The sequence below is a fragment of the Drosophila gunungcola genome, assembly GCF_025200985.1.
Source record: "Drosophila gunungcola strain Sukarami chromosome 2R unlocalized genomic scaffold, Dgunungcola_SK_2 000027F, whole genome shotgun sequence".
Lineage (NCBI taxonomy): Eukaryota > Metazoa > Arthropoda > Insecta > Diptera > Drosophilidae > Drosophila > Drosophila gunungcola.
The window spans coordinates 689,624-714,834 of record NW_026453175.1 but is presented as its reverse complement, the minus strand read 5'-3'; the positions used below and the strand labels follow the sequence as shown (position 1 = coordinate 714,834).

The 25,211-nt window shown below is 38.0% G+C and overlaps 6 protein-coding genes across 8 annotated transcripts; 4 read left to right on the top strand and 2 right to left on the bottom strand.

Annotated features, from left to right (window-relative positions):
* The first annotated feature begins 807 nt into the window (after positions 1-807).
* Positions 808-9,877, top strand: LOC128256643 (sodium channel protein Nach). The gene is made up of 10 exons (XM_052987136.1): positions 808-897; positions 1,435-1,966; positions 5,929-6,126; positions 6,700-6,984; positions 7,044-7,280; positions 7,745-7,899; positions 8,121-8,186; positions 8,884-8,975; positions 9,555-9,666; positions 9,747-9,877. Exons 2-10 carry the CDS (start codon positions 1,449-1,451, stop codon positions 9,854-9,856), a joined length of 1,773 nt encoding a protein of 590 aa, XP_052843096.1. The 5' UTR covers positions 808-897; positions 1,435-1,448; the 3' UTR covers positions 9,857-9,877.
* A 623-nt stretch (positions 9,878-10,500) lies between these two features.
* On the bottom strand, positions 10,501-11,032 carry LOC128256647 (uncharacterized). The gene is made up of 2 exons (XM_052987139.1): positions 10,940-11,032; positions 10,501-10,886 (listed from the first exon to the last, which is right to left on the bottom strand). The coding sequence occupies exon 2, from the start codon at positions 10,882-10,884 to the stop codon at positions 10,531-10,533; it is 354 nt and encodes a 117-aa protein (XP_052843099.1). The 5' UTR covers positions 10,885-10,886; positions 10,940-11,032; the 3' UTR covers positions 10,501-10,530.
* Positions 11,033-15,860: 4,828 nt separating this feature from the next.
* Positions 15,861-19,638, top strand: LOC128256651 (uncharacterized). The gene is made up of 5 exons (XM_052987144.1): positions 15,861-16,606; positions 17,531-18,107; positions 18,169-18,239; positions 18,302-18,591; positions 18,651-19,638. Exons 1-5 carry the CDS (start codon positions 15,978-15,980, stop codon positions 18,893-18,895), a joined length of 1,812 nt encoding a protein of 603 aa, XP_052843104.1. The 5' UTR covers positions 15,861-15,977; the 3' UTR covers positions 18,896-19,638.
* A 356-nt stretch (positions 19,639-19,994) lies between these two features.
* Positions 19,995-21,910, top strand: LOC128256623 (putative gustatory receptor 58c). 3 transcript variants are annotated; one of them, XM_052987113.1, is made up of 4 exons: positions 19,995-20,145; positions 20,492-21,576; positions 21,627-21,717; positions 21,780-21,910. In XM_052987113.1, the coding sequence occupies exons 2-4, from the start codon at positions 20,515-20,517 to the stop codon at positions 21,788-21,790; spliced, it is 1,164 nt and encodes a 387-aa protein (XP_052843073.1). In that variant the 5' UTR covers positions 19,995-20,145; positions 20,492-20,514; the 3' UTR covers positions 21,791-21,910. The 3 variants fall into 3 exon arrangements, with proteins under 3 accessions (XP_052843073.1, XP_052843072.1, XP_052843074.1); XM_052987112.1 differs by having other exon boundaries at positions 21,627-21,908; XM_052987114.1 differs by lacking the exons at positions 21,627-21,717; positions 21,780-21,910 and having other exon boundaries at positions 20,492-21,261; positions 21,338-21,380.
* A 423-nt stretch (positions 21,911-22,333) lies between these two features.
* LOC128256667 (putative gustatory receptor 58b) lies at positions 22,334-23,492 on the bottom strand. The gene is made up of 2 exons (XM_052987167.1): positions 22,563-23,492; positions 22,334-22,504 (listed from the first exon to the last, which is right to left on the bottom strand). The coding sequence occupies exons 1-2, from the start codon at positions 23,490-23,492 to the stop codon at positions 22,334-22,336; spliced, it is 1,101 nt and encodes a 366-aa protein (XP_052843127.1).
* Positions 23,493-23,771: 279 nt separating this feature from the next.
* LOC128256660 (putative gustatory receptor 58a) lies at positions 23,772-25,014 on the top strand. Its single transcript, XM_052987157.1, has 2 exons — positions 23,772-24,791; positions 24,847-25,014. The coding sequence occupies exons 1-2, from the start codon at positions 23,772-23,774 to the stop codon at positions 25,012-25,014; spliced, it is 1,188 nt and encodes a 395-aa protein (XP_052843117.1).
* Positions 25,015-25,211: the final 197 nt, after the last annotated feature.

The following is a 25,211-nucleotide window of genomic DNA, read 5'->3' as shown; positions in this document are numbered from 1 at the left end:
CACTTAAAAACTCATTCTACGTCTGTTCAGGTTTAGGTGACTAAATAATAATAAAAATAAGCACTATAAACTATCTCGAAACCAAAGACCGCTTTTATTGCGGAAAATTAGACAATTTATTTAAAACTTTGTAAACAGTGAAAAATTGATATATAAAATATTTCATAATTAAAAAAAATTCAAACATTAAACTGTATGAGTTTGTTAAAAATATATTTTAGGTAAAATATTAAATGCTGATTACTGATTACTTCCGAAATAATCGAAACAAAAGCCATCCTGATCAAAGCGAAAATCTTCTTAATATCTGGACCATCCAATTACCATTTAATCGCAATCTCTTCACCGTCGGCCACTCATGAATGAAAATCCTTAACTAAGTTAATGCTCAGCCACAATTCCATGATGATGATGATGAGGCTGCAGCCGAGGGACGCAAATACAACCGATCCCCATTCAACTTGGCCTACACTCTCGCGCATTGATTGCATTTCGTGTCATCCAATGGATTTACTTTTGCGGAGCAGCGTCCACCATCAGGCATAATTTACAGCGCATTAAAACCTCCGATGATGATTTATTGTTGTCCTTGTTGTCCATGTCCTGCGACCTGCTGCCGCACCGCAAAAACATATTTAAGGCTACGTATTTATATTTTAATGAACAGGGAGCGGTGATAAAAAAAATCAGAGCTTAACCATGCTACAATGCACGTGGGTCGTACAAATTATGAAGTTTGTCCTGCAATCAGTGTGCGGGCGCGTTGTTGCCAGATGTGTAATGCCGTAATGCAGTGCAGTGTTCAGCAAGTGCCATCGACAGACGATTACTGAACAATTTCCCCTGAAGTGGGATTTCAGTGGTACCATGTGGACAAGCGGACCCGGAATACCAAAGGTTAATTTAAATGCAAAATGAACAATTGCTTATTACAAAAAATGCTAGTCAGGAGAAACCCAAAAAAATCTCTAGGGTTTTGAAATAGTTTATAAAAAATGTCTAGGCAGTATGCACTGAAAAAAAAATCGACTTTCGTTATTAATCTACCGGGCTTCCATATTAAAATATATTTAATATTTTATATTGGCACAAATCTATAACATGTAATTACAAAATGGTTATTAAAAATGCTTAGGCATTTATGTTATTGCGAAACTTGTATAACCACCAAGTGTTTTTACATAAACATTAATACATAGTCATCACCACATTGATAAGTATTATTAAATATATGTTTTCAGGGCTTACTCATTTTATTGCTTTTCATTTATAATAAAAAACACATTAAAAATTGTCCCATGGCAAAGAATAAAGAAAAACTTTTAAAAAGGAATCACCGAACATGTATATAAAAAAAGCCTGTTCGCCCAGCTTTTCATTGCATTACTTTTCCATTTCATTTCTAACAATGCACCAATTAATCCTGTCTTTCAGCACCGCCCAAGGATATGCAGCCGAAAATTGTCGACAGCTCGCCATCAGCGGCGGCAAGGACTACAACGTGGACGTCGCAAAGAAGCAGCTGGGGCGAAAACGATGGATCCGCATCCGGCAGCGACTCGCTGCTGACTTCGTCGACAGCTTCGCTGCAACCGCCGCAGGAAAAGCTGCGGAGGTCGGGCCCTGGACTGCTGATTTTTCCCGGCCAAGCCCAAGGACATCAGCATAATCCAAATGACAGCTCGGGCAGCAAAACAGTTGCAACAGCTAATGACGGGAACGTGGCCATTAATCAGCAGGGAGCAGCCAGGAGCATTCGCTCCTTTCGACGACCGCCACTATGGCAACGGCCGCCAATGGATTCCGGGGAAGGGCAGGAAAAGCGGGTCCTGGATCGCGAAAATCCAAAGCATACCCGCAGTGCCTGCCTGGCCAAAGCACAGGCCTTCATAATCGAGTTCCTGCAGGGCTCCTCCATGCACGGCTTCATTTATTTGGCCAAGCTCGGCCTGAACTTTGTCGAACGGTGAGTTGGGGATTGTGTGGTACTTTCAATGGCATTGATTTGGGCGCACAAACGGATAATGGGTAATGGAATTGGGCAGAAAGGAATCAGAGAAATGTGAAAATGTCCCAAAGCAAAGCTAACCAAACATTCAAAAGACCAGTATTGGTCTTGCCAAGGCATGATTGGTGAAAAATCACTCCTGAAGGGTAAACTGGAAAGTGCTATTATTGGGGTATCAGAAAGGTTTTACATTTCCTATTTAAATTTTATAACATAGTTTTTTTTTTAAATATAGGTTGGGAAGCAAAACCCTTGAAAGCCCTTTCACCCCATCCCAAAAACCCCAAATTCGGTGGTCTCTTAACCTCGATCTTATTAGGCAAATGTTTGGTTAAGCGGCCGCAAGAACTCAGTCAACATTTCCGACCAATTAATTTGCAAGGGAAGTTAAAGCTAAGCCTCATTACGGCCAGAAACCGCTGGCTTAACTTTTATAAAGGATTACTTCTGTTTGGCCCTTGGAAAGCATAAAGTGAAAACTAAAACGATACAAAACCATAAGTCGGGGAGTTATAAAAGACGATGCTGCGACCGCGGCCACGTGCAGAGATTCCGATTCGGATTCGTGGCAGAAAAGTCCTGAAGGGGAAGTGCGTGCTAAACCACCACGTTAAACTTCGCCAAGCGAAATACATTTTTCTACATATCTTCCGTTTTATGTGGTCGGCGGAGGAAGGTGGATCTTGTGAGCTGGAGTAATATTTTGTTGCTGGAATTTGTATTTTTGTGCGGTGCAATAAATCCTTAAAACTGACATGACATGACAAACAGGATTACACACACACACGGAGAGTGGGGAATTCCCCAACTCTTTCGCTCCCTTTCTCTTTCCGTGTTGGCCATGGCCAAGCCTGAATTGGCAACACTCCACCAAAGTGGCCAAGAGGAAGGGAAAGAGCATCCGGATGCGGTGGCTGGTGGGAAATCTGTCAGGGCGGCCGGCTGAGGGTTAATTAGTGGATAACAGCCAGGCCAAGGACAGGGCCGAGCAGACACTGAGAGCGAGACTTAGAATCAAACTTTTTCTTTTAGTTAAACTAAAATATTCAGAAAATTATTGAGGCTTAAGAAATTTATTAAGTGTTCAGCATTATTTTAACACCTTAAAAATACTTAAGCATTAATCTAAACCTTATAAACATTAGGTCTAAATAATAACTTTTTAATAAATAGGATTTATTATTATTACAACTTTTTGAGACACTATTATGACACAATATGTGTACAATTCCGAAGTGCTGAAAATATCCTAGCCCTTAAAAAATATATTAAAAAAAAAATTGTTGGGTTTTAGCTTACATTTTTATGTTAAATAAAGTTTGTACTAAAAAAAACATACATAATTTTTTTTTTATTTCTGAAGCAGATTTCAGCTTATATTGTATTACTATGAATTCTTAGAGCTGTAGTGCATCTTCAGCTCTTTTCTTCTAGTGCACCCTATGAATTTTTCCCCCAAATCATGAAGCTCAATTACAATTATTGTTAGTTTTCCGCCAGAGCTGAATGCCAACTGACAGGTGTTGCCCCCAGAAACAGCTATTCGGAGCGAAGGTGAAATCTGGATAAAAGGAAGGAGGTCACGCAAAGCTCAGCTTTAATTAATACACTTCCCCCGAGGCTTTCATGAAAATGATTTGTTAGGCGTTTGTAAAACATTTTTCTCGGAAAATTTATTTCTTTGGCCAATTCCACTTGGCACAATTCGGATTTATTTCGCCCGGCAAGCCAGAAAGGGAAGGGCAAAATATGCTTTGCCATGGCAAAAAATCAGCTTGTGACGCACAAATTTCTGGATTATGCACAACTCCATCCAAAACCCGACTTAAGCCCTTCCCGCCTCCCCCTCAAAACTAAAGCATTTCCACAAAAAAATGTATGAAAGAACCCAGTCGCATACAAAACAAGCTGGGGAGAAGGGAAGTGAAAATGCATAAACCTGAGAGAAAGAGTCTGTGTCGCTGACATGTGATAACCTCAATTTCACAAGCGTTGATATGGTAACTATGAGGGCTTTGCCAACCTCCTCGTTTTGGGTGGCAGCGACAGGTGCACGATTGCATAATCCACAACCGAAAACTGCAAATGCAAATGCAAAACACGCAGCGCCGTAGGACGCACAGGATTAGGACGATGTTTTAAGGGGGGATCTGAAATCTATGACGGGGCATCGGGCTTTCGAGTGCCCTGAACTCCCCCACAACTGACACGTTTTATTGAGGGCTACTCGAAATTCCATAAACGGAATGAAATAAAGCGGTTAAAAGAAATACCATTAAAACATTTAAATCTTTATATTTTGAGCAAATGTATGGAAATCTTTGCCCAAATTAGTTGGGAACAATTATCTTATAATTTTGTTTACATAATGCGTTTACTCTCAGGATAAAACTGGGTTGATAACAAAAAAAAGCTTAATTGATCTTAAAACAATTTAAATTTTAAATTACTATTTATCAAAGATATCGATGTCAGTAAAAATTTTTTATTACCAAAAAATTAATAAGTATTAGATAATTGAAACTCCTTACAGAATTTGTTACAATTTTTACTTTTTTAAGACATGGTAAAGCATTATTTTAAATTCCAAGTCTGGATAATTATACTAAAATAGTAAATAAAAAACATAAAAAAATGCCTTGCTTTTAAAAACGAAAAATTTTTGTCGTCACATAGGTTTGTGCTTTACAATGAATACTAAAACTGCGTATATATTCAATTTGTATACTTTGTTCATATTACTCAGATATAACAGAGCTCTCAAATTCGACATCTTAAATTTATATTTAATCGATGTCCTTTTTTTTAATGTTGGTGCTAAAATTTTATTCAATAATTTTTTTAATTTTTTGTTTTCTTTGTGACTCTAAAACTATATTCCAGATTGTAATATATTTGACTTTTTCTACCTTCTTTACGTTTCTCTTATTTTATTGATAGTAATATTTCATTTTGAATTTTTTAAAGGGACACATTTCTGGAAGTTTCTTGCCTTGCTAGAGTTTTGGGAATTTTCTTTTCTGTCAATCCTGTATTATACATACTTAAACCACATAACTCAACTAGTAACTATGTGGGAATTAAAGAATCCACCAATGCCCAATAAAATAAGCAAAAGCAACCCCTTGGTGCCGAGCTTTGCAACGAGAAATTTGTGGCATCAAACATGCATCACTAAGCCTCATTCACGCACAAATTTTATGCATATGAGTGCCGAGCTCGTGATGAAACAAAGCAAATACATAAATTGCTGGCCAGACTGACACGAGATGGAAAATGGCAGTGTTAAGGGGAAAATGTGAAAATGGGTGTGGGAATGGCAATGGCAATGGCAATGACAATGAGTCTGTCAAATGCGATGTCCGAAGGAATTTTGTGGTGTTAGACAAAGTACAGCACTCAGCTGTTGGAGAAGAAAATTCAAGAAAACCAAGGAGCGGGCGGAAGGAAGGCTTCGCACGAAAATAATAAAGAGTTGGAAAATGTTTGGGAAAATTAAAAATAAGTAGCATTTTTGTTTGTGTACGAGCGTTGAAAGCTTTATGAGCCATTGCTGGCATCAAAACGGCACCCGCCTGAAATGGGAACTCAGCAGAGGATTTTTGGCGACTTCTGTCTGTGTCTTTGTCAGTTTGTTTGTGGCGGTTCAAACAAAACGGAAGAAAATTGAAGAAAAGCCAGTAAAGGGTTGCAAAAGCGTTGATGCGTTCATTGACTCCTCCTTCAAGTTGGCCATAATTCTTTCGTCGCGAATATTTCGCATAATGCTTACAGAAAAAATTTACACGCAATAGATTTTTATGTCCTCCGCCAGAATGCGCCATCAACAGCAGTGCGAATTATACCCCAGTTCCATATATCATTTTTGACTCAGCCGCATTTTTGGCTATTTTTTCCACCGATTTCATGTACTTTTTCAGCATGCTCTGGTTTGCATTCATCTGCGTGGCTTTATTCAGCATCATCTCGCTGAGCAAGCGGACCTGGCATCGCTTTCAGACCTCGCCGATGGTCATATCCATGGATCGAAATAAGCTGTTCTGGAACACGAGCTTTCCATCATTGACAGTCTGCCCTCATAAGCGCATCGACGAGTTGAAAGTGGAGGAGTATATACTGTAAGTATTTGTATAAAAACAAATGAACATAATTTATTGCACATATATTTAATAGTTCTTACTTATTGAATTTGTCTATATTTTCTATTATTTATTATTTTATCAACAGTGTATTAGAGCTAAACTACTATCATATTTTGTTAATCGAGCAGTAGTAGAGATCGATTCGGTCGATAAGTTTAGTAATCCAAATCCCTGTATTTGGCAGATAAAAGTTTATATAACGTCAGCAATATATGGTTCCGTCTTTTATAAACTTAAGTCCGAGACAAGTTGAAAAACAAAATAGGAAAATCAAATACAATACTACAAAATTTCTTTTTAAGGATACGTTATACAAATACATTTTAATGTTAATATTACAAAATGTTTAGGTAAAGCGTTTACCGAAAAATTACATAATTTCAGAATATTTATATGTCTTATATATATAAATATTATTGTGACTGACGCATTTATGTAAAAGTATTATACTTGTAGCATCAGGACATTAAAATATATAAATATATGTGAAAATATTAGTACAAATATACGTTATTTTTATTCCTTCTGCTGCACACTCATTACACATAGTGCCCATCCCGACCAATTTTTGTCCGAGGAGGATCAAGAGGATTTCCGCGAATTTATTGTAAAACTTGCCAGCCTCACTTACGACAACTTGGAGACACTGCCGCTGAACAAGTCGTATGGCATTCCGAGTGTCAAGTACTTGGACCTGCTCTACGAGTTGAAATGGCCCTTTGAACCGGAAATCAGCAGTGGCGCCGCCGTCAAAATGTTCATCTATGAGACGCAAACGGAGTTTGGCATTTGCCATTCAGTCAACTCGCTGGTGGCTCGCTACAATTCCTTCGAGTGAGTAATTGTTGGCCAGGAAATGGCTCTGATTTGATGGCTTTTTGGCTTTTTGGCAGCTACTGGCGCTCAGGCGACTGGAGCCTTTTGGACCACGGGGATCGGGTCACAGTTCATCCACTGGATGGCGAGATCTACGCCCAGATTATAAACCTTTCGACAGCCTACGATGTTTATTTCCACGGGGCCGGGGATGTCCCAAGCATATCGAAGCAGAGATATACCTTTCCAGAGAGCGATTATACTACAGTTGAACTAATCGCTTTAGAGATATTTACCAATGAAGAAGCCAGAGCGTGAGTTAAAAAAAGTTTTCTATCCTTAAAAAAATTAAAATAAAAACTGGAAATAAAATATTTATCTACATTTAGTTGAGGTAAATATTTAATATGTTGCTCTTTATTGTTTTTCTTGAGACTGAAAGAATTAATCCAAATAAGGTTGGCAAATCAAAAAATTTAAACAAATACAAAATAATATTTTAAATGTTTATAATCAAAATTTCCAGAAAAAAAACATAAAGATAGAAAACATATTAAAATTTTAAAACCCTAACAAATGTTGTACTAAATAAATTATAAAAACGTAGAAAAGAAACATACATGCCGTGAGTACAATAATGGTCAAGTTTACATTTTGGTTATGACAGAATTCCAGCGAAAACCATGACTTTTAGTTGCAGGGCCAATTCTCACGTCATAATTTTATGATCCTTTGGCGTTGTTTTCATTTTTTGATGTATTGTTAACCTCTCCGGTAGTTTCAGCACCAAGCAAAGGAGCTGTCGCTTCAACTACGAAGCCGAGGAGATGCTGACCGTGCCCATCTACAGCTTTGGCCTCTGCCTGTCCGAGTGCCGAATGTTTTTCGCTCTGCAGGTCTGCGGCTGCATTCCGCACTTCTACCGGAACCTCCGTGGGTATAATCATATTTTCGGGACACAGAGTTGCACTTAATTGGCCCCCATTAAAGTTAACTTTTATGAGCCGGACGGGGATGCATCAAAGCTGCCCAGTTTTATGGCGCAAATTCGGTCGTAAAATGTTTAAATACTCGTAGTTTAAGTGGCAACTTTGGCACGATTATCTGTCTCGCTCCAATGCGCCCCATCCGTCTCATTCTTTTATATTTTCCAGTGCGAAATGGACGAAGGTTGCCTGTTTGCGGGCTGGAGGGCATCGGATGCCTGGTCAAAATTAAACGTGAGTAATTTGCCCCGACCGAGAACATGCAAATATTTAACCTGTCCCGGAAATTCGATTTAAATTTTTCAGTCGAAAAAATGGGCGGAAATTTCCCAGAACGTGACCATAATTTAATTTTTTCAGGGGTGGTCAAAAGTCAAGGTTGGAATAGAGAAGAGAACCTGTTGCGTAATTGTAATACTGAAAGTAATTTGCTCAGGAAGAGAAGATTACCGGACAGGTTGACATTGATAAGCTTGATAAATATTTTGAACGAAAAAGCCTATGTTTTGTTAGAGTTAAGAATATTAAGTTTACTGGTATAAAGAACATTAGGTTCCAAGGCTAACAGATTTTTCTTAGCATATTTATGCACCATTTCTGGTGTACTTTTTTGCAGAGATCAGAAATTAATAGGCTTTGTTGGGTTAACACTAGCAACATCCGCACTATTAGCGATTTTATCAATTTATATTTTACCTATTGTGTTATTAGTATACTTCATAGATGACCAAAGTCAATTACACATTCCTGAAAAATATGTTGTAAAACAGTGGACAACAAATTTCGATTTTTTTTTTTTTTTAAGGCAATGATACTATGTCAGTACATTTTAGGTGGCGAAATATTAATTTAATAAGATAGAAAACAGATGAACAAAATTATTTTTAATATATTAAATTAAATTATTAAATTAAATTACTTTACCACACAGGCGAGATAATCTCTTTGAAATCGGACAAATACAAAATCAATTGCAATTGTTTGGCCAACTGTGATGATTCGAACTTCTTTGTGCAATCCTACGTAAGTACAACATCGCACATAATAATAAAAATAAATGAAAAAATGGCAAATCCCCTATTAAAAAATATAAAGTAAACTTTAACTGTAAAAATGTTTATGGAGAACAGAAGCGCCATCATCTAGTGCTCGTTAAGTGGCAACTGCAGACGCCGCTGCGTCGCGCATTTCAAGTGGAAAAATGCCCGGAAAACTGGGGAAAATCCGCTGGAGAATCGGAACCAAGCGGAGCGGTGAACATTCGGGGGCATTTGCCTTAAACAAACATCAAAATTGTAGTCCGGAGCTATAAAAAATAATAAGCGCAGAAGTTGCAGGAACTGGGCGCCTTGAAATATGCAATAATTTTGGGGATGAGGTGTACGAGAAGGGGCGGCCAACCAAAAGTTTTCTTTAACTTTTTTCGCGCTGTGTGCGGCGAAAGTTTTTACATTTAATAATAATTTTTGCTTACTTGCCTTGTTACCAGAATACTGATGATGATTATGATGTTGTTCCCATTTCGCCTTTGTTTTTGTTATCTGTTATCTTCTTAGCTGTATATATTTTCTCCGATTTCTCTATTTTCCGGCTTTTCCTCAGCGCTCGCGTGTCTGGTTCTTGGGCGCTAATCTGCAATGGGGCATATCGAGTGGGGCATATCCCAAAATGCAACTCCGACGAGACGTCCTCTTCTCCTTCGCAGATGTTTTGGGTGAGTTTTCTCTTCGGGCAAACTTTTAAGACCCACTTGAACCACTTGCTTTTCACTTTTCACGTCCCTATTTATTTCAGTTTACATCGGCGGCCTGGTCGGATTTTTCTTGGGCTGCAGTGCCTTGAGCTTTACGGAAATTATCTATTACTTTACGGCTCGATTTGTGCGACGCATGTTTTTTAATTAATTCTCAATGACACTCACTTACTACATATCCAACTAAAGAAAATAATTATTCTGTACTAAATTTTAAAATTATTCGCTTTGACTAAGTAATAAATTAATTGCGTTTTTTAGTTATGTTAAATAAAAAAATAAAAAAAAATTGTTTAATTTTAGTATCTGAAAATGTAATTTAAATTTAACCAAAATACTAACTTTTTTATATCTAATATTTTCCACAATAATTAAATAGACAAAAATTTAATACTTAATTTAAAATGCATTGTATTTATTACTAAATTTATATATAAAATATATATTATATTATATTATAATTATATATAAAAATAACTATTCCATGCTCTTATCAGTGCACTTAGTAGAAATATTATTGCTTATCAATACTAAAACAAAAATCGTATAATAACATATATATGTATATAAGAGAGAAAAATTAACAAAGCTAATATATAATAATAATTATTTAAATTTACATTTTTGTTTCCATTACGTTGTGTCGGTATTAAATTTAAGAGTAGAATGACAAATATAAAAGCATGCACTTTACGGGCATTCAATAATTGCTGTACGATTTTTAATAAAATTCATTAGACTTGTAGCAGTTGATAACTACGTAATCGAATATATATTTAATTTTAGTTTCGAAAAGGTAATCAAAAAAACTTGGGACTCTCATTCTTAGTCGCTCGTACAAAAATCGTCCACAATCCCAGAAGCTGCCTTGATCTCCTTCCAGCGATCTGTGATCGAGGATCCATTCCTGTTCTGCTTCACATCCGATCGTCCTTCGGGGCAGTCCTGTGTTGGAATTGGAGGTGGCTTGACGGCTGCGTGTCTGAGAATGTAGAAATCGCAGCGCTTGCAGTAGGAATTTGACTTATCACGCGGCTCAAACATCTTATCGCAAATGGCACAGCTTTTGGGAGGCAGACTGCATCGAGGACAACGGAGCTCTCTCTTGGAGAGATCCTTCCATAGACATCTCTTAAGGCACAGGGTGCACATGTACAGCTTTTCGTCACGCAAATCCATATCTATGAAGCGAAATGTCAAGGATAAAGTCCACAGATTAAAAAGAACAACAGACCTGAACAAGCAGTTTGTTATTTGCTGCCGTTTAAAGTATTGACAACTCACTAAAGAAAAAGCAAAGCCAACGACTACTATATAGGAGTAAAAATGTCAATTACAACAATAGACGAAAATTAACGAATTACATCTAATATATGTATATTTAAAAGTAAATAGAAAAAGTGAAAATTAATAAAAATAGCGAGAACTCACAATTTAAAGGAATCAACTATAAAACCCAAGTACCCCGTTTTTTAGATACCCTTTTTGGTCTGTTACCTGGTTTAAACGCTGAATGTATCAATAATAATTGTTCTGGGCTAATCTGGCCGATCTGGAGGAGAGATTCCCACATTTGTATCTGCCCTATCACTCCAATAGCTACAACATCTTTTTATTAGCCAAACATAAACAGTCGCGCCGGCCTAATCAAAAATAAAATACACTTTGTGCAACGTTGGCAAAAATCATACCGAGACTCCCCAATTTTTCCACCTCATCATCATTGAACCTTCATTGTCCATGTTTCGTCGCTGGCATTTCAATGAACTGTTTGCTTCTTCAGTCGAAGAGAAAGAGAGGGTGGAATCCTGTCAGAAAAGGACGAAAAATTGCGCTCCTTTTGTATTTTTGCCAACCTTGTCGGAATTTATTATTGGGGTCGTCGGCAGACATTGAAATTAACTTTCCGTCTTGTTCACATGTTATGTGTGCTTAATATTTACCGAATTATTTGTAGTGGCAAGTTATTTTTTCAAATCATTGTTTGTTTGGAAATATGTATGTACAGTAAAACTTCTTATTTCATTCATTTGGCTTAGTGCCTATGGGGTAAGAACAGGAAATTATATTATTTTATAATTTTTTGTGACTGTTATTTATTTACAACTTGCTTCGAATATGATTTAGAAATAAAAAAAAATATTTTTTTAGCACCAGCTATTTTTTGTGCATTTTGTATTATGGAATCCACAAATATATTTTTAATAGAAATATATTGAAAGACAAAATTATTTAAAATCTTGGGGACATCAACAGTTTTAATATATATTAATAAAGAAAATTTAATTTAACATTAACTTTGTTGGTCAATTCTAGTAAAAGTTTGGGAAGTATGACTGTATTCTCATAAAGACAGATAAAACTCCCCCAGCAATCTAGTGTTTGGTATTTGTCTTGACTTTTGCACAACTGAGTGAACTGTTACTGTCAACAAATGCCAAAAACTATAGTTAAGAAAGCTCATGAATTTATGCTGTTCCTTTTGGTTTTTGCGTCGTCATCAATAATGAGTGAGAAATGGTCAAAAAACTGGGTCATTGGAATAGGGGGAAATATTACTTGCTGTAAGCGTCGGTTGATCTGCTCCAAGAATCAAAATATTCATCTCCAAGCGTCACAATGGGAAAATCTACATTTCAATGGCTTCAAATTTTTTATGCAAAATCGCACTCTCCCATTCGCACACTCTCTAGCTGCCTCCCTCCCGCAATCAAATCTCAAAGGAATTGTCAAAGTGTGTGGATTTTTTCACCTCTGCCGGAGGAAATGGAAAAAGGGGGCGTGGAAAACCACAATCCACACGAGAATATTCTCGCCACCGCCGGCTGCATTTTAAATGAAGAAGCGAATGGGATGCCCACTGAGCTCAGGGTGCGTTTTTGGGAGCTAATACGTACTACCCAACTTTGCACTTTGAAGTTTTTGGCCAAAAGGGTAGCACCACTTTTTACCGCATAAATTTTAGCATTATTGAAATTTATTGTTGGAAATTGGCATGAGCATAAGTGGGAGGGCTTAAAATATTGAAAAAAGGGCATTATGGTTTCTGCTGAAGAGTTCCATTGTTCGTTAATCCTTGAAATGGGCTTTGATTTGTAGATATTTCCTTATTAAATTTAAAAATAATATAAAAGTTTTGAACAATTCAAACATTAACCAATGAAATCATGACAAAAATAATAATATTAATAAATCATTGTTTTGCATAATCCTAAACTTTAATGCTTAAACTGTTACTATCGATCAATGAAAAATGCAGCAAGACATCTTTTTTCGGATTATAAGGGTCACTTTTATTAAAAAAGTGGCAAATATTCTAGAATTCTATGAATACAAATTTTATTTAACGATTTTTTCAAATTTATTTAATCATTTTGGGACCTTTCGTTGACTGGTGGCAACTTATTCTGCTCATTCTTTCTGATAACAAGGGCCTTAATGTGTTTACCGAAAATATGAGCTTATTAAAGGTATTTGAGAATCATTTGGAAAAGTTATTTGGAAAAAGTTATTTGAAAATTGTGTTATTTAAGATAGCAATGTTATTTAAATAATTGATTTACAATGATTACAGTGAAGTATAGACATTAAATAATTAAAAATAAAATTAAATGAACAACAACATTAAAGAAAAACAAGAAAGGAAGCAAACTTCGGCGTGCCGAAGTTCATATACCCTTGCAGCTATTTCAAAAACTAAATACTCTTGAAAACGTTAAAATTATGATTTACTTGCGGGTATGTTTAAAAACATTGAAGCTATGATGATTTTCAGCTTAATTTTTCGGTAGTTCCTATGGCAGCTAAATGCTATAGTCGTCCGATTTTGATGAAATTTAAACCGTAATTCTGCAATATTTAACCAATACTATATCTCGAAGCACTAAAGAAAAATTAAAATAAACCAAAGTTATAATTTTTGTTGTATTTTTTTCCCGATTGTTCCTATAGGAGCTATATGATATAGTCGTCCGATTTCGATGAAATTTAAAACGTAACTCTAAAATATTTAACCATTACTATATGTCGAAGAAGTAATAGAAAAATTTAAAAACAGCAAAGTTATAATTTTATTTTGTATTTATTTGCGATTATTCCTATGGGAGCTATATGATATAGTCGTCCGTTTTTGATGAAATTTAAACCGTAATTCTGAAATATTTACCCATTACTATATGTCGAAGAACTAAAAAAAAAAATTAAAAAACAGCAAAGTTATAATTTTTTTTATTTATTTTTTCGATTGTTCCTATGGGAATGCTATGCTATATGCTATAGTCGTCCGATCCGCCTCGTTCCGACTTATATACTACCTGCAATAGAAAGACAACTTTTGGGAAAGTTTCATGCAGATAGCTTTAAAACTGAGAGACTAGTTTGCATATAAACGGACGGACAGACGGACAGACGGACATGGCTAGATCGACTCGCCTAGTGATGCTGATCAAGAATATATATACTTTATAGGGTCGGAGATGTCTCCTTCACTGCGTTGCAAACTTCTGACTGAAATTATAATACCCTCTGCAAGGGTATAAAAAAGAAAGAAAGCTAACTTCGGCAAGCCAAAGTTCATATAAACTTGCAGCTATTGCAAGAATTAAATACTTTTGAAAACATTAAAATTATGATTTACTTGCGTATATGTTAAAAAACATTGAAGCTTTGATGATTTGCAGCTCAATTATTAGATGGTTATTTTATATATTTTTATTATTTCTATGGGAGCTATATGATATAGCCGTCCGATTTTGATGAAATATTTAACCATTTCTATATGTCAAAGAACTAAAAAAAATTAAAAACAGCAAAGTTATAATTTTTTTTATTTATTTTTTCGATTGTTCCTATGGGAGCTATATGCTATAGTCGTTCGATCCGGCTCGTTCCGACTTATATACCACCTGCAATATAAAGACAACTTTTGGGAAAGTTTCATGCAGATAGCTTTAAAACTGAGAGACTAGTTTGCGTAGAAACGGACCGACAGACGGACGAACAGACGGACAGATGGACAGACGGACAGACGGACATGGCTAGATCGACTCGCCTGGTGATGCTGATCAAGAATATATATACTTTATAGGTTCGAAATGTCTCCTTCACTGCGTTGCAAACTTCTGACTGAAATTAAAATACCCTCTGCAAGGGTATAAACATATGTTTTATAACAACCACAACCACAACAGCGTTTGTCAAAAATGTTCTTAGTTTATTACCATCATAAAAAAAAGTGTGAAGTTCAAGGTCAAACAGAAGAAGGAAATCATGATTTAGTTTTACTCAATGCTGAAAAAGAAAGCGGAAGCAGAAATGAACAACTAGTAACTTTCATATGAACTAGTCAGATATGAACACTCACTGTGTTCACTCACTTGTTCAGTTGTTCAGTTCCTCACTTATCTAGTTGTTTAGTTACTCACTTGTTCAGTTGCTTACGGACATACAGACAGATGGACGGACAGACGGACATAGCTAGATCGACACTCCAAATGATGCTAATCAAGAATATATATACTAAACTGAAACTAAAATATCCTCTGTAAGGGTATTATAAAAGATCGGAGATAATTGCCAAAATATTCTCGGTAAGCGGTCGGTTAGAGTCCTTGCTTTTAGTCCTTTGATTCGGTAGGTGTCTGTGCTTAGGGAGGTGTCTCCGCTTAAGAATTCTGCCGGAAATGTAATAAAAGAATTAAGAAATAACAAACAAAAATTAATATATGTATGTATTAGAAAAATTGGTCCAGAAAACAAAATTAACAATAATATTCTAGGTTTGAGATAATAGGATAAAAACATTCAAAATGGCAAAATTAATGTTGCCTTATATAATTCAGCTTAAGCTATTTTTTTAAATTCTGGTCATACGAATTTTCTTGGCTTAAAATTTTTCTAGAACTGCTTTAGGACCATTAATAAAGATATATTACTCGGCTTTTTATTGTTTTTAATTAAATCCAAGTTCAATTTCTGAAGAGTGCCAGAATGAAGTCTAACTATTCTACTTATTTTTATTTGTTTGGAAACACTTTTTTAAGTCATGAATTTTAAGAAGTAACAAATTTTCTAGCTTTTTACACACAATAATTTATTTAGCTTTATTTTCGGTATTTTTTTTGTTAAAATAGAAAGTCGATTTGGTATATTTCCGCTGCCTCAGCGCGGCCACACTGAAGGTGGAGTGAAACGGCAACAAAAACAACAACTGCGGATTTGTGGAAATTTCCGCAAAACCAAAATACAAATAGACATTGCCAACCTGCAGAGCGATGCACAAAGGGGCGCCACCTTGGCAAGTGGGCGGTGCCAACGAGGCATCCGAAGTGGATGAGCAGGTGACCAGGGGGCGGAGAATTTCCGACGAAGAAGTGGTGGAGGCTGCCCCCAAACAACAACTGATAAGGAGCAAGTGGTCCACCAGTCGCAGGATGCTCTTCCTAGGACTCATTCTGGCCCTAATCCCGACTCTCCTGCCCCCCGTCAACGCAACCCACATCCGTGGCCAATTCCAGACGGAGGACTTCTTCCAGTTCCTGGCCAAGTTCGGCTTCAACAAGGCGGATCCCACACGACGGAATGCCTTCGGGTATATTTACGGCAATGTCACGTCGCCGGACAAGTACGCGGTCCCATTGACCCTCGTCGTCCTGGACAGGAGCACCTTCCTCGAGTTCTACGGCAATCGCAGCCAGAGGAGCCGGGAAGCCGCCTGCACGGGGATGTTCTCCCGTCTGAAAAGGATCGCCTACGAATCCACATGCAATCCCCGAGCCAAGCGGGATTTCCTGCGACACGTTCCGTGTCCGGCTAACCAGCTATGCAGCGATGAGGATGCACCAGGAAACGTCGTCCCGGGATCACAGTTCACCTATGTAATCAACCTGGAAGCGGAACCAAGGTGAGTCCAGACCGATTACCGATTTTTTGTCAGTCAGTTTAACTCAAATGTGGAGAAAACCACATTTAAAATTACCTAGCTTTAAGAATCACACAAAATTTACATTAATATTGCTTTTAAATGATTTATTTTTCCTAATCACAGACACAAACTGTTTGTGGTGCATGTTGAATCAATTCCTTATAGCCAGACTACTTAATAAAGAAGTAATTTCCAAACTAAACTTTATAAGGTTTTTTTAAATCCCAGAAATACAAATTAGTTTATGAATTAGTTGGAAAAGTTTTTTGAACACCCATTTTAATATACATGTGAACGATTGAGTTCAAAAGTACACATCCAAATATGAAACCTATAATGACTTAAAAAACTCATAACAAGATATAAATTTTAATTGCCTTACTCGTAGCTTTTAGCACTATTTCCATTTCCATGTTTATATTAAACTTATATGTATATATTTGTCATAATGTACACATTAGAGCCCATGCTGACACAGGAAACCAGATAAATGATAACCCAATGTGCAAGTACCTTTGTTTATTTATTGCGCTTACCCGCTAGAGACTCAACTTTTTTTACTAAACAAATGGCTCGGACATTATTTGCTTTTTAATAGGTACTTGTATCCAAAACAAAAGGCAAACTCGCTGCTCTGCGCATGATTTTGAAAATTAACAAACAATTTATTGTCCAAGATATCATAGACTTTGGTAAAAACTCAGATTCAGCACAAATTTAATTACATTTTTAGAACACTTCCAACCCTTTGATTTAATTTTTATATGAGTTAATAAGTTTAGATTATTTTCTTACATTTCTTGTCTGATTCAAACAGAAAAAAAGCAAATATGGAATGCCATTAAATCATCAAAATCTGTTTCATATTCTGTCATTTACTGAACTGAAACTCTTCTCCGACAGATTCTGGTACCTTTCCCTGGTGGCCTGCTATCAAAACCAGAGCACCTGCCAGTGGCACGCCCACGAGAGCTTGCCCAGGTTGTCTAAACTGAGCAGCAACCTGCTCAACACCCTGCACTACGACATCCACCTGGTTAACTTGCACCCAAACAACTCGGCCGCCCATCCACTGACCTACGAGTACTCGTACGATCAGCAGAATCTGCTGGAGATGTATCTGGTATTCCTGCTCGTCTACGTTGTGCTGCTGCCCATGCAGATTTACGCGGTGCGCAGGCAGAAGCATCCAGTGACCAAGCTGTTCACCCTGAGCTTGCTCAGCGAGTTCGTTAGCTTGGCTCTGATCACCGCCCACCTGATTCGCTATGCGGCCAATGGAGTGGGCGAGCCGAGGTTGCAGGCGGCGGGCGATGTGCTGGACATCTTGAGCCGCACGACCTTCATGCTCATCCTGCTGCTGCTGGCCAAGGGCTGGGCTGTTACCAGGCAACAAATAAGCAGGACGGGGTGGATCATCCTCATGTCCATCTGGGTGCCATACTGCGCGTTTCACGTGTTCCTCTATATCTGGGATAGGGTGCGTAGTTTAAACTGAATTTTAATCAATCAAATAATCAATTTAAATCGACAATTTACAGACGGAAGTCGATGTGGTATCCGACATCGACGAATATCAGACCTGGCCCGGCTGGATCGTTTTGATACTACGGTAGCTCCTTAGAGTTTGGCCCAAATTCAAATCTAGCTAATGTACACTTTGTTCGTTTATAGCACCTCCTTTATGATGTGGTTCCTGTACGAGCTGCGCAACACAATGAAGTACGAGCACTCCACTAAGAAACTAGACTTCCTGCTTCACCTGGGCGCCTCCAGTTTGGTGTGGTTCATCTACCTGCCCATCGTGGCCATTGTGGCGCTGCAGGTCAGCCCCATGTGGCGCTACAAGTTGCTGCAGGGCATCACCAACTCGGCGGACTGCATGGCCTATTGTGTGATGACGGGTCTTTTGTGGCCGCATCGAGCGGGTCAATATCTGCTCTTAGCGGGTACCAAATATGCGGGTGAGATTGCTTGATCCGTTGCGGAACTTCTTTGTGTCAAACCATTGATCTCACTGCAGGCATGGATGAGTTGGACGAGTTCAACGAAGCGCCGCACATCGTCAGAGAGCGTGAGAGGCGTCGCAATTCCCCGCCCGATGACATTTCTATCGGCACGGGGAGCGGTGGTGGTCGGGGGATGGTGCTATCTACTAGCATTCCGCACTCGCTGAACGGTGATGCCTGCAACGATCTTCTGGAGGCGGAAGATCTCGACGCCGAGCTGCTCACCGATCTTAACAAAAACAGCCATATTGTGGCGTAGATGCAACGGGTTAATTAGTAGCTGTAGAAGTCAATTGTGCTAAATGAAACGCGGAATGTTAATCATCCTAGCAATTATCCATAGATATAGCTAGATTAAAGTGGGTTGATTTTTTTTTTTTTTTTTGACAAATGAAAAAAAATTAATTTTTGTCAGGTTAAAGAAAAAGTGGTTTTATTATAATAAACAATTTCCTTTTCAATTATTAAATACCATGTTAATACAATCTTAAGCATGTTTTCAAGATTCAAATCTAAAATCAGTAAGGACAAATATATTTATTTTTCAAAATTATTTGTCTTAAACAGTTAGGAACATTTAAATCAACTAAAATAAAAGTCAACCCACCATAACCTAGATATAAACTTATCTGCGTGTATATTCCATATAGTGTGTACCCATTTACAACGAAGTCAGAGCGAGTGCAAAAAATGCATCAGAGATTGTTGTGTGATTTTATGTAATATGCTTGAATTTATAATTAGTTTCTAGTTTACGCATAGGAGAACGATTGGATTCAATACGATACGCTTCAGCATCATCATTTCGTTGCGGTAGTTATTGCATAAGCTTACATTTTAACGAACTACCGATTACCTATAAAGATAAGCATAGACTCCCATACAACCAAGCGGTATTTTGATAAGAACAAACCAAACACACGAGCCAACGTCTAGAGAAAACTTGAAAATGAAAAACGAAAGATAGTAAAATAAATGAATAATTTTTAGATAAGTACTAAAGGAAGACGCCTTTGTTTGTGTAGTTTTGATATGGATTTCCCCATTTGAATTGGAACCTTAAATACTCTTCAAAAGTTGCAATTATTATTTTGTATTTCTTTTATTAGCCACCTCCGATCTAATACTTGTTTTGATTACGAATTTATTTACCTTAAAATATACTATATAAATTTGGAAAACGGAAACTATGGGAATAATTTGTCAATATAAATAAATATATATTGTTTATTTCTTTTTATTTAAATATTGATTTACTTTTTCAAAGAAACCTCCATAGCATTTAGCATTAAGCGATTGTTCTTAACTTTGAGTAATTTTTAACGGATTATGCATTTTTCAGGTGGTGTCATAAAAACCTTTGGCATATACTGAAGAAAATTGCTTGAAAGTTTTAACTTGGTCAAGGATAACTAACTGTACATTTAAAACCGAAGGACCTGTTGCATGTCCCACTATACTTTTCACTACCTAAAACCCCTGGAGGCATTGTTTTCCCTTTAACCAAACGTATGTATGGGATGCCTATTGCTGAATTTAATGCCATTTCTATCCTCAATCAACACGTTTCAAGTTTCCCTTCTGCGGATTTCTTTTGAAGTGAATCCATGCCTTAAGTCAATAAAATATTGATTTCTTTAAAAATCCTAACAGTTTAAGAATGTGTCATAAAAACCCATAGTGGTGTAATGTAGGCATGTGCTTTAAAGTCTTAACTCGGTCGAGGGTAACTAACTATAATAACTGAAGGTCCTGTTGCATGTCCTATTGTAATTTTCCCTACCTAAAACCCCTGGGGACTTGTTAGTTGTCCGTTTACTAAATGTACGTATTTAATGTCTGTTCCCGGCTTTAGTTTCAGTTTAATTCCCAATCAATATGGTTCAAGTCTCCCTTCTCCGGATTTATTTTGAAGTGAGTCGCTTGATTGGCCTATGCAATCTGCACTTCGATGCCCGGAACCAGAGATTCATCCTAAACCATGTGCCCACCGTGATCTACTGCCTCGTCCTGAATGTGGCCTACCTTTTGATCCTGCCGTTTGCCCTTGCCCTTCTGACCGGCGATATTTACGAGTGCCCAAATATGGGAATGTTCGGGGTGGTCTACAATGTGGTGGCTCTGACCAAACTCCTGGCCATGTTGCTCCAGGTCTTCCACGTTTGGACACAGAGACGTCGATTGCAGAAGCTGGGAAATGATCTCATGGAAATGCTGCATAAATTCCGCTTTGCCCTGGGAAACGATTGCAGGAAAAGGTGCCTGTGGAAGGTTTTGCTGACGAGCTCCCGGTTTGTGCTCCTAACCCAGCAGCTCGTGTTCCGCGATTCCCTTGTTCGATGTGAGACGGACTCTGGTTTAAGGAGAGCCATGCTTCCCTATCACCTGGCTGCCATTGTCTACGCTTTAATCCTGCTTCTACTGGCGAGCTATGTGGACTTGACGGTCTACATGATGCAGGTTGCCGGGAACTGGCTGCTGGCAAACATTTCCCAGGAGGTTCAGGAAATGGTCCAGGATCTGAAGGCCTTTCCCAGCAGAAGGGGTGTTCCTCGAGAGATGTGCCTACGACAAATTCTGCCCGCATGGCGAAAACTTTGGAGACGCTGCCTCCATTTGGATGAGGTTCTCAAGCAGACCGTGGAGGTCTTCCAATGGCAGATACTCTTCAATTTACTTTCCATTTATATTTTCAACATAGCAATCTTGTTTCGACTGTGGACTTACATGACCTTCGACAACGCTTTTAATATATGGAAGGGTATCTTCTATGTTGTTCTATTTCTTACCCATCACGCTGAGATCACAATGCAGTTTTCGGTTTTTGAGATTAATCGTTCTAAGTGGTTGGAGCTTTTCGACCGTGTGGGAAAACTTTGGGTAGCGAATTTTTCGGGAAACAAATACAAAAACATCTATGGAATTACCTTGTCAAGACAGGTAATTATCTAAGTTTTATTTGATTAAATCCTAACATGTTTTTTATATAGTTGGAGATTTCCATTTTGTACCTGAACCGGAAACTGCAGCTCCATCCCAAACGTGTAAGACATCTTCACATCGCTGGATTGTTCGACCTGAGTAATTCATCCGTTTATAAGATGTCCAGATCTATAATAACCTATGTTTTGGTCCTTTGTCAGATTGCCTATAAGATATATGGTTGAGAACGAATATGACTTTGACTTTATGTAAAATTGTACCTGTACCTACATTTCGAAACGAAATTTATTTTGTTTGTGCATTAGTAAGTTATATAAGTTGAATTTAAAACTAAAGCTTAAGCACGTACTAAAACATTATAATATTACATGAATTGTAAAATTAATTGCTATATTACGAATACATTATAATATTACATGAATTGTACACATTTGAAATATTTTTTATAGCGTTTCCTGTCGAATTGGATTAGAATCAGTAAAAGCTCAGTTTTGGAGATTTTTCATAAGTTATCCGCTGGCAAACAAAGCTGCAAAACCAAAAAGCTTTGTCTTCGAATTTGACTTGTTATAAAACTTCATGTCCTGAAAGCTCTGATGTGCTATACATTTTGAAGGAATAAGTTCAAGTCGTGAATGTAGTGTAGTGAAAAATAAATTTATAAACTTTATTTTGATATCAAACCATGTAGAAATGGGTATTGATTGAAGTTTAAATTCGATTTAAACCTGCGTTTTGTTCCCGATCAAATGAGTCAGGTACTGTTTGGCTGTTGTTGCCGTCTTAAATCGAATTGCATGAGTATAATGACGTTGCTCAGGATGGATCCAAAATAGCTGAGGCCAGCGGGTTTGTCTAGCTGCACAAGTCCGCAGATTTTATATTCCAAATGATTGCGCCTTGTCTGCCCGCTAAAAGCATCCAACTGCAATGCAAGGGTTTCAAACTATTTAGTTGACATTTTATTAAATTTACTGACTCACCTCCCTTTTAAGCTTTTTGCTCACACTTGGAAGATCGCTGAACTGCTTCAGCTGCTGACCAGTGTTGTTGCAGGAGCTGATCACTCCATCCAGCATGTTCATCAGCATCATGGTGCCCCAGAGGTTGAAAACAATCAACCCGTTGCCAAAAGTCTTGCCCCAACCATCGGATTTGATGGTGTTATTGCTGTACTGGACAGCATGATAAAATATGTTCAATGTGGACATGAACATGTTGATAAACACTGTGGCATTGGCAATATCGAACAGGCTAAAGACTCTCCTGGCCAACTGAAGGGTTTCCCTGTGCATAAGAGCAATGGAGCGCAGTGACTTCCATTTCCTGCCGCCTCTTCCCTCATGGAGAACGCTTAGGGCCAGATGGATTACCCTAAATTGATGATCCAGCAGTATGAGCAAGGCATAGAAACCCATTTTGACCGCTATGAATTGCAGAAACTGCGTGAGCCTGGCACTGAGAACCAGCAGGGAATGTTTGTGGATCACACCAGTCAATTGATACTGTACCGCGGTGGAGAACATAAATCCCACATAGAGCACCATTATCTTCTGCCACAGCTTCCTGGCCAGCGAAAGTTGTTGCTCTTTGAGCTCTTGTCCACTCACTATGGCGTTCATTGTGCTGCTAAATCTCGTCCAATAAATCAGTGAATCCTTGTAGAGCTGAATGATTTGGCGGCGTTTCAGCCACATGGTTCCATAGCAGCCCAAAATAGCCAAAACTCGCAAGCCGACCATGGCGAAAAAATTCCACTGCAGTACTATATTGTATTTTATATACCCATCCAGTAGGCCCTTGGGTATGATGAAGTAAATGTTGAGAAATAAGCCGATGCTTATGAATGCACTGTAAATCAGGTAAACCCACGAGACCTTCCGCATGCGAATGCTTTTCCCGTGGGAGCGCATCCCCAATAGTAGTGCCCATCAGGGCAAAGACTAAGGAATGGTAGTAGACCAAGCTCAGCACGCGACCCAGTTTAGGATGCAACATGTTGGAGTTAAGGTCACTAGGTAACTGGCCAAGTGCCGAACTCGGAAAAGCAGTAATTAGGTGAAAGTTTTACGGAAAGCGATGAGTTGGCCGGTTATCCGATTTTCACGGGATAGCGGAGCTTCCATCGATTGCGGTCCGTTGACAGTTGACAGTTGACAGTCGTCCTTCGCCGGTACCAGTTGCTGTCGGTCATGCTGCTAAAATCCTTCTACGCATTTGGATTAGTTTGCGGTCTTGTGCCTGCGCCCCTGGGAAAAGTAAGGTTTCTTCGGGGATGCTCGCAGAGATGGTACCTCCTTTACACGGCCTGCCTGCACGGAGTCCTCCTGATCCTGCTGCCCTTCACTTTCCCCCAGTTCCTGCACAAAGAAAGCTACATGAGCAACAATATGGTTCTTCAATGGACCTTTACCCTAACCAGTATCACCCGCGTACTGGCCATGTTTTCTGGTGGTCTTATGATGTGGCTTAGAAGGAAAAAGCTCCTAAGATTAAGTGATAACCTTTTAAGTCACTGCCTAAAGTGCAGAAGGCTTGATGATCATACCACCAAGTACACCACCTTGTGGAAGAAAATTCGAGGACTACTTACCCAGACTTTGATTGTCGTGTTTCTCACCATTTCTGTGGCTACCTTAATTTTGCAGAAAATCGATACATATCACTCTTTTATCAATGTATCAATGATTGTGGTGCATGTCATCCAATTTATATACGTGGTCATCATGATGGCCGGGGTATGTGTGATCCTCTTAGTCCTCCAGTGGCAAAGTGAACGGGTTTATGTTGCTCTAAAAGATCTCTGTGTGCTTCTCAACCACGAAGAGTGGAACTCCTTGGTGCTTTCGGAAACTAAAGCGAACAAGTCTCTGGCCATCCTGCATAACCTACTCCAGCTTTATGCCGAAAATCGGCGGCTCATTCGTGAAGTTTTTGGAACCTTGGACATTCCAATTGCCTTTATGTTGCTTAAAATGTTTGTTACAAATATAAATCTGGTTTACCATGGCGTGCAATTTGGTAATGCATCCATAGAAACCTTCTATTACACGAAAACACTGGGACAATGTGTTGTAATTTCCCATTATTGGAATGCAATTCTGCTGATGAATGTTGTGGATGATGTGACCCGTGGAAGTGTCCTCAAAATGGGAAGCCTCTTGCGGGAATTTAGTCATCTGGAACTGGTTAAAAGAGACTTTCAAGTGGAGGTACATAGTTTTTTTCAATATTAATATACTTCAAGTTGAGTCTGTTTCTTTTTAGCTTGAAATCTTCTCCGATCACTTGCGTTGTCATCCTGCAGCTTATAAGGTCTGCGGTCTATTTATTATTAATAGACAAACGAGTTTGGTTTATTTTTTCTATGTCCTGGTTCAAGTTTTAGTGCTTGTGCAATTTGATTTAAAGAATAAAGTTAAAGATACACATTAAAGGCAAGAGCGGTTTATTTGGATTACAAATTAAATAGTGTTTAACAATAAACATTTAAAAATCGACACTAACAAAATGTGTGTAAAATGTTGAACACATTAAAATATATTTAATTATACAGATATTTTAATCGATATTAAGACTTTTTGTTTAAACTTCTATTATTAGGTTATTAATTTGCTTTCTTCTTTTTTTCT